Source organism: Taudactylus pleione, unplaced genomic scaffold (genome assembly GCF_031769625.1).
Source record: "Taudactylus pleione unplaced genomic scaffold, aTauple2 ptg000133l, whole genome shotgun sequence".
NCBI classification, from domain to species: domain Eukaryota; kingdom Metazoa; phylum Chordata; class Amphibia; order Anura; family Myobatrachidae; genus Taudactylus; species Taudactylus pleione.
In genome coordinates, this window is record NW_028284535.1 from 2,274,101 (window position 1) to 2,283,466 (window position 9,366).

The 9,366-nt window shown below is 45.5% G+C and overlaps 1 protein-coding gene across 2 annotated transcripts in view; it reads right to left on the reverse strand.

Annotated features, from left to right (window-relative positions):
• TTLL3 (tubulin tyrosine ligase like 3) overlaps window positions 1-7,019 on the reverse strand; it is a 29,248-nt gene extending 22,229 nt beyond the window's left edge. Inside the window, exons 1-3 of one of the 2 annotated variants that reach the window (XM_088473243.1) lie at window positions 6,884-7,019; window positions 2,074-2,149; window positions 1,463-1,570 (exon numbers count right to left, since the gene is read on the reverse strand). In XM_088473243.1, coding sequence (XP_088329369.1) covers window positions 1,463-1,570; window positions 2,074-2,149; window positions 6,884-6,889 — 190 coding nt within the window. In that variant the 5' untranslated portion in view covers window positions 6,890-7,019. Of the gene's footprint in view, window positions 1-1,462; window positions 1,571-2,073; window positions 2,153-6,883 lie in introns of both variants that reach the window. The other variant, XM_088473242.1, reaches the window with a different exon arrangement.
• Window positions 7,020-9,366: the final 2,347 nt, after the last annotated feature.

A 9,366-nucleotide genomic window follows, 5' to 3' on the forward strand; every position in this document is an offset into this window, starting at 1 on the left:
CCACGTTCTCACCATGCTTACCCCCCAACCCCTTTCCCCCTCGCCCCAAGTCCTTGGTCCCAAAATCTCTCATAACAGGACATGTATGTAGCATGCATTCAAAGTCCATATGTTATGTGCCATGTGTATTTTATAAATGAGGAGTATTTTATATATGAGATTCAGAGGCGGGCGCTACAGCGATTTGGTCGCCATTGACCGATGTTCTTAGATCTGCCCATGTGCAGATATGGTCCTGCATCATTTGGACACAGTGCGGCTGCAGACTTCGGTTGATTGACAGTCTGCACCTGTTTGGGGGTGGGGAGCAGGAAGCATTTAAGAAAAAGGCATGCCGAAGCCAGTGACTGCGTCATCCGGGGCAGTTTCACTGGCCTTCCCAGCTTAGTAGCGGCGAATATTCTGGGTGACCTTAGGGTTACTCAGATGTCTGATGGTCCATGCTATGTGGACGAGAGGCCATGCCCCCTTTCGAGAGGCCGGGAAGTGCCGCACCGGGTGTCACCACACCCAGTTATGCCTCTGCATTTGAGCCCTAGTAGTGAGACTTAAGGGTAAATTTACGTAGCAGTGACTATCAGGAAATCCAGCAAAAACAGAGATTGCAATAATAAAACACAATAACGGGGGAGATGTATCAAGCCTTGGAGAGAGATGAAGGGGTCTATTTACCAAGCAGTGTTAGGAGACAAAGTGAAAGGAGATAAGGTGCCAGCCAATCAGCTCCCAACTGTTATTTTTCAAACACAGCCTGTGACAAGGTAGTTAGGAGCTGATTGGTTGGCACCTAATCTCATTTCACTTTGTCTCCTAACACTGCTTAGTAAATAGACCCCAAAGTGAAGTTGTGCAAAGCAACCAATCAGCTTCTGTCATTTATCTAGCACAGTCTTTGAAATGACAGTTAGATGCGGATTGGTAGCTCTGGGCAACTTCTCCATCTCTCTCCAAGGCTTGAAACATCTCCCCTGATCAAAGAACAGTCTCTATTTGGTGTTTGGTGGATTTTGTTTACAGAAATGTATTGATTCTGACAATATTGTGGGAAAAAAACATCACAGGCTTTGGATGCAAATAAAAGAGGGAAGAGTTCAGGGTTATTCCTAGGTACCAATTGTAAAGTATAACAGAATATGCTTTTGCTATGTAAGTAATGTTAATAAATAAAGAATAGGAGGTATAATTACTAAAGTTTGGGTTTATAGAAGTGGAGATATTGTCCATAGCAACCAATCAGATTCTAGCTATTATCTTCTAGAAGGTGCTAGATAAATGTTAAGTAGAATCTGATTGGTTGCTATGGGCAACATCTCCACCTCTAAAGAGCCACACTTTAGTAATGGGGCACCTTTAGGTGTAAACTTCACAGGTAACGTCTAAATTGATTTGGTAATGTCTTTGGCCTGTGGAGGGCAATGCCAGATAACATGGGTCTATGTGGGATATAATGATATCTGCGTACCATCATGTTTCAGCTTCTCAACACTGGACTTAGATTTCTTCTTGAGGTTTCCATTTGTTGACATTTCCTGCTGTTTTTCACCTTCACTCTGTGGCTTCCCGGAGAGTCCTGTAAAGTAGCGTGAAAATCACTATTTGTGAAATGTAACAAGTGAGAGAGGTAAAAATCTCACTGAATGCAAAGAAAAGGGAATTATGGCAAATAATGTGGCAGATAATGACGTATGGTATATCTCTGGCCAAATCAGCCATGCTGTTCTGCATATCGGGTGGACTGATGCAATGAACAACGCCATGCTGTTAAATGTAGTGTGTACGGCGTGCGCAATGTATCATTACATCGCATCATTCTGTCGGCGGGTCACACATCGTATTGTGTGGACCCAGATGGATTATGTACATAACTACACAGACATATACCCAGCACTATCACAGACACACAAGGCATTAACAGAAAAAATGTACCCTCCAAAACACACACTAACATACACAGCAATTAGACACTCAGCCACGTGCGGTCTCTGCACTTGTTTTTGTTGTTTTTTTACGCAGTGGGGGAATCAGATTTGTCTGCTGCATTCAGAACTATGACAGTGCTATTAGTTTCCATACCTGATACTTCAGTCACTGTGCATCCATTATTTCCTTCCTCCAGCTCCTGTGTTTCAGCTGAGCTCTGTGGGTCAGGCTGCTGATTACATAGACTATGCGTTAGCCTGCTATCATATACAGTCTTTTGCAATTAAATATTTTAGAAATACAAGAACCCCTTCGTCCAACCATCTCTGTGTCTGTTTGTGATCCCTTGTGTCACATGACTCAATCAGTATGGTGGAACGCGTGGGTGTTAAAAGAACAAGTTGGGTAAGGATAACTGTTTTGGTTCTTTCTCCCTTTTCCTACTATTGGGATTCCTGAGAAATTATATCCTGAATTGGTGTGAAGGAACAAGTCACCATTCATCATTTTTCAAGGATCTCCTGTGTGAAGTGTCACAGTTGGTGTTACTATTCATACCAGTGTTTATTTCCATAAGTGATTTTTGATCCTTTTCTTATCTCTCCCTTTTTCTTTCTTGCTTTGCCTACGTGGAGTCATATTTGAGAGGAGGAACGGTGTATAAAACGTGTAAACAAGAGAATGCACCAAGGACTTTAACTTATTTATTGTGTGATTTATGATTTTGTATTTGTGTATGGTAATACTTTTAGTTATTGTCCAGGTGAATTCCATCCAATGTAGTTGGTGATTGCTTTCTATTATTTGATCATATGGAGAAGTAAGTAGTACAGGTTTCTGGGTTCCCCAAAAGATGATGCAGTGAGATGTGGTGGAGGTGATAACGCAGAAGCCCGGGGACTATGACGGAATAGCGTTTATCTGCGCTGTTTGGTGTATGGCTGCCATTTGCACAAGCGCAATACTCCCTGGCACAGTGTCAGAGTCTACTGAGGAAATCCACCTGCAAGAAAGGGGACCTATAAGGAGGTTGCACACAGAACCCACCTTTCTTGATCCGCCCCTGATGAAGGTGTTCATTGTTTTATACAATAAATATAAGGCTGCTGCTCGATTCTAACTTACTGTCATTAAGAGGACAATTTGCCAACAATGAGAAATAGGCTCCATTAGTTATCATCCCTTATCGCCACATATCGAGGTGATAAAGATTCGTCATACTTATTTATGAAGTATAAGAGACTGCACTGGCACTGAGCCTGGTAGTGAAGTGACAGCCATTGCCATTACTTTGCTGCCTTTCCTAACTCTGCGCTTGCCTCCTTCAATTTATAAAGATGGCCGCCGAGGAGGCCAGAGGCTGAGGGCGAAGGATATCAAAATACCCCCTTCTACGAGAATGCCTCCATATGCACATAACGGCCAACAACAGCTAAAATACAGCATAGAGACCAACGTGGCCATGTTCTGAAAGTGAGGACAGATGGCAAAATTCCATTAATTCGATGTCCGTAATACAACTCTGGCAAATACAATTCATACGCCATTTACAGGTGTGGTATGAAATGCCGGCATTTAAAATGTTGAGTCAGAATGTTGGCATGTCCTCAATGTCGACCATTGCACGTTAACATGGATGTTAGGTCGACAGAAAATGTTGACATTTACAAATATAAGCATGGACAAAATGTTGACATGTTCATAATGCCTACATTTTATATATCGACCTAACGTCGACATTCTGGTGTCAACATTGAGGCCGGATACCATCATCTGCTAATGCAATGTCTATAACAAGCAGGTGCTGAAATTTCTAATGGATGCTTCAGTTTATATATAGAATAATGAAACCCCACAACCCACCCATTTTAAATTATATGCATATATTATTTTCACATTAACCCCAGCGATTGGGAACAATGTGGTAACTTTCACCAACAGTTCATATAATATCAAAACGTAACATCACGGAGGCCCAAGCTCTGCATTGTTGTTTAATAAAAATAAAACATAATATATATGGAAAAACATATACAGACGCATAAATAGACCAACACCCCTCACTGCTTAATATTTCTGCTGGCGAAAAAAAGTGCATTTGCACTCCTGACATTGTAACATGCTTTGTGAGAGATTTATCAAACCTTCAAGGGGAGGAGCCCATAACTAACAACCAATCAGATGCTAGCGTTCATTATTTATTTTGTACATGCTATAAAATTATCGCTACAATTTAATTGGTAGCTATGGGCAACACCTCCATTTTGCACTTTTTAGAAGGTTTGATAAATCTTCCTCCTGGTTTAAATCATACTTGCCGACTCTCCCGCAATGGCCGGGAGGTTCCCGAAAAAGAGTACTAGTCTCCCGGTCTGGCAGCCACTGCCCCCCTCCTCTTACCTGGCGAAAGTGGGCCCCTGCTTTACAATGCCGGAAATCTCTGCTTTGCAAAGGGGGACAGGGACGCAATGACGCGATCGTGCCACCACTGCCACCTCCACCCTGGGGGCAGCCAGATAGTCGGCAAGCCTAGGTTACATTTGAACCATACTTACCTACTTTGCTGGGCAGCTTTCCGGGAGCAGCAGGAGGGGACCTGCTGCTCTCCTCTTCGGGGGGCGGGACCAGACGATAGACGGCATTAGGCCCCGCCCCCTTTACAGAAAACCCCCGTGATTCGCGGGTCCGTGAGGAGGGGGCGGGGCTAAATGACGCGATTTGCCTAATTTAGCCCCGCCCCTTCCCGACGGACCCGATAATCTCAGGTAAAATCTCCCCATCCTGCCCACTTCACTAGGAAGTGGGCGGGATGCGGAAGATATGCCTACTCTTCTGGGATCGGGGGGGGTTACCCGAAAAATCGGGAGCCTCCTGCGATTCCCGGGAGAGTAGGCATGTATGATTTGAACTCTTTGGGGTATATTTACTAAAGTGAGAGTTTTTAAAAGTGGAGATGTTGCCCATAGCAACCAATCAGATCATACTTGCCTACCTTTTTATTTCTCTTCCCGGGAGATGCCCGGGTAAGACAAGCAGAAGGGTGGTGACGGAGGGCGGGACATCACAATTTGCATCATTAAGCCCTCCCCCTCATGACAAAGTGCCACGATTTGGCTCAAATTTAAATAGGGGGCGAGACCAAATAATGAAGACTCACGTCATTAAACCCCGCCCCTACACGGAGGAAGTTGGCAGAATGCGGGAGAAGTGCCTACCCTTCCGGAGGTGCGTTAGTGTTTATCAGGGCCCTCATCTTATCATCAGGTGCGAGGGCCCTGATTAACACTAATGCATATTGGTGCTGTGTGTAGGCGACAAGTACACTCTAAACTCATCTATGGCAGCGTCACTTGGCAGCCGAGCACCATTGTTCTCAGTTCTGTACATGACAGAACATTCCGAGTAACCATGGCGACTGCAGCTGTCTGTCAAAATGACAGATCTCTCAATCATGCTCTTTCCAGGGATACAGATATAGAGGACTAATCTACATATTGAGGACATAGTTATTCTGTATTATACAGATCAGATTTTATATATATATATATATATATATATTTAAATGTATACAGGCTGCAAAATGCATATATATTTTACTATGTGGAGTATTATTTAAGGTGTGTCAGTCATTTTCTACAATCAGACAGTGTTTGAACTGCATGCTATATTAAAGGCAGTACATTAAAGCATTTCCCAAAATATTAATGCTAATTATTTGTTCGTACATATGGGGGAAGTAGGGAGTATACCACTGGGATGTGATTTGCATTTAAAAATGCAGCTTGTGATCCAAGTGAAAACGCAGCTCAAACTCACGCGTTTGTCGTGCGGTTGTTACCAGTATTCTCGTGTGTCCGGAGGGTCACTAAACCATTTGCTTATTTTTGGGATATTATGCAATCCGAGAAAGACGGGTGTTTGCCAAAATCCTCAATGTTGAAATAATTTTTTTTTAGGCATATATATTTGTCGCCCTATATGTGCCTAAGTCTGCCATGTCTGAATTCATGGGCACACGCTGTATTAACATAATATGTATAATAGACTGTTCCTGAAAGCTGTGTAATATTTTCTCTGTTTTAGCTACTCACAATAATAATATTTGCCATGTCCAACTGCTACATTAGTGATGTTCCCAATTTACGACAAAAAATCTAGAAATTGGATAATGGGCCTGATTAAGCATGGATCGCCATTGCAACCACGTACGCAGAACCGTCGATGGTGCGTACCGCGCATGATAGCATTGTGATCGCACTGCGGTCACACACGCAGAAAGGAAGCCATCGCAGAATGAGTGACGGTCAGCGATTGGGGGTGGAGATGGGGGAGTGGTCAGAGAAACGTAGGCGTGCCTGTCCATTTAAACGCCGTTACATGGGCGTGCATAAATTAGCCACTGCGACGGCATACGCAGCTTGCGACGAGCCTGGCAACTTCTGAGTCAGGTCAGAGCTGCTGTAATTGTGCGTTAGGGGCCGATGTTACTCGATGTACCCGCTGCGTACGCAGGACTGAGAGGTATTACGGATGTCAGATAGAGGTAGTGGGCGTCTCTATGCTGGCTGTGCAATTGCAAACATTAGCATATTTTCGCAGCAGACCTGCGTGCGTAATCGGAGCCGCGATCGCAATAGCGAACCTTGCTGAATCAGGCCCAATGTCAGCATTATCCACCGCACAGATGACTGGAAATTGGCCTTTTAAATGTGCTGCAAAATGGCTTATTAAACGCTAATTAGGACGCTTCTAACCTACAAGGATAACAATAATTTATAAACTATATCCAGCATGTCTGGATAATCTTGACACTACCCAGTTGATATATAGTATACTTTATGCAATGATACAATCTCTAGCAGTAATGAAAGATTTTATAATTAGTTTGTACTATAAATCAGTATTGCGTTACATTTTGCTCCAGGCTGTGTGTGTGTGTGTAATAAGGGTAAAGAAACCTTACCAGCATTATTGCCAGTGAGAGCAGGGCAGTATCATGGCAGAGTTAGCAGGGGCTCTGGTTACAGGACCCCTTGTTTGCAGAGCCTGGTTCCCAGCCGGTGACAGGTGATGTGATGTGCAAGTGAATGACCCCCTTCCTCCTGGTCTCCATGTCCATAATACTCATTCTCCTTTCTGTTTGTAGTCACCCGGGCGACAGTCTCCAGGGAAACAGGAAAACACAATCATATTCCTGCTGTAAGTGAGGTCTTTCTAGCCAGCCCAGTAATCTATAGCCTGACCGACAGCTTATTCCTCATACCAACCTGGAAACTAATTATATAATCTTTGCTGTCGCAGCGGATCACAGAAGCCACCTGTCATTTATTGCAGCTATCATGGTCACATAATGCATATATCAGTTACACACTATCAGGGTGTTTGCACACTTAGCTGGTGGTTGACTGACAGGCTGGTTGTGTCGGTCAGGAAATATATATACAAGGGCTGATTGAAAAGTAATGAGACCTCCTCTGTTTTTCTGTCCCATAGGTAGACGTGGTAACGCTATACTGGTTATTGTGAAGCTCATACATCGATGTGTCTGAAACTGCGGTTAGACTGCACTGCCGGCTTTGGTGATTTAATGCTGTGTCTGTAGATGCAGCCACCGGTTCAACTGCGTGATCAGGTTACTCAGGATGGTTGTGTATTTTACATTGCCAGCAAAGCTGCGGCCAAGGACTCAGGCAATGGCCTCGGAACGCCTAGAAAATGGGGCTGACACTCCCCCATTTTCTGGGACACTGACCATCGCCGCCCCTTCCTCTCCCCAATCATGCTGCAGCTTAGGGGGCTCTGCGACCGTCGCCACAGACACTGATCCTCACGTGCGCAGTACGTAAGTTGTACATAAACCATCGGGTTTGGATACAACTCTGCATCAAAGCCCCAAGACACAAACACTGAGGTCGCTGCCCATACTAACACCATACTGTCAGGGCTGGCTCCAGGGGGAGCAGCTCCCTGTGCAGAACGGGACTTAGGCGCCCGTTACCTGCGCACTACCAAAAATGGGGTTGTAGCCTAATTACCTTAGGCCACACCCCTTAATTGACATTATTTGGGGGGGTGCCCATATGGCATGCCTCCAGTTAACATGAGGCTGGGGTCAAGCCCAGTCCTCTTCCTGCACTGAATGGATTCCTCTCATCTGGGGCCGGCACTGCCGCACAGCTGCGGGGAATAGCGGGGCAGTGCCCGAAAAACGGGGACTGTCCCGCTGAAATCAGGAATGGTTGGAAGGGGTACGCCCTCTGTAGGGTGGCGCCCCTTTTCGACCACACTGGTTGAACGTGCCTCGAGCCGGCCCTGCATTCTGAGATTCAATGGAGGTCTTCTGCCTACAGGCTCCATAACTGAACTACACTATCCAGCTCAGAGCCGCTATGAGGGGGCAGTGTGATAACATGGCAAGCTAGGATGGTTTTGCCACAGCAAACAATTCAATCACTTGTATTGAGCTCCAAATGGCTGCAGCACTGGCTACTGATAGGTCCACTCCAGATACTCGCCAGGACCAGATTCGGATCCAGAATATGGGGACACTGAACACTTACCTTTACAACACTGTTGGTCATGTAAAACCATCTTCGCCTTATATATATGGGTCTTATTATAATACTACTCCGCCGCGGCGAGCCGTAACAATGATGAGGGATGCGGCCTGGGTGGAGGAGAGGCATCCCTCATCTTTGCTACGGCCCTCTCCTCGTCTCTCCCAAATGCCTGGCTCCTCCTATCTGAGGTGGTACTGCTGCTCTTGCAGTAGAGGGACGGCCTGCGCTGCCTCTGCTTACTGTACTGCAACACTGAAGCTGAGCACTAGGACAGTGGACCCGGAGCAGACTGCCAGAGGCGCGACCTCTGACATATGCTACTGCACATGTGCGGCTAGACCGCCGTGTCTCCTTTCCTGCTCCATCTGGCATATTGGACGAGCCTCTGAGTTACTCTGTGTAATGGAGAGCATCATAGTATGCTAATCCATTGCGATCGCTACGTCGTTGCAGCACTACACAGGGACACCCACCTTACCTTACACACATCCGTAATGTTTAGCAAGACTGCAAAACCATCGGTACAATACAATCGCAGCCTCGCGCACAAGTGGCCGGTTCGCGCACGCACACTGTGATGCATATGCAGATCGCAACAATTGGCCGATTGCGTGCGTATTAGCAACTGCGATCCAAGAATCAGCCCCATAGTACAAAAACCCGGGTTTTTGCACGTGAACATGCATTAATGTGGGTTTTTGCGATGTACCGTAAGAATGCAAACAACCCTCTCTGTACCATGGTCGGGGACTGAGACCCGCCAAATTCACAGGTTTATAAACCCGGGTATTTTGCGGGTCGTTGGTCTAAAAAGGGTATTATGCCACTGCAGCACTGCAGCTCTGGCATGGGTCTTTTACTAAGGAGTAGAGTATGTTTTGTACAG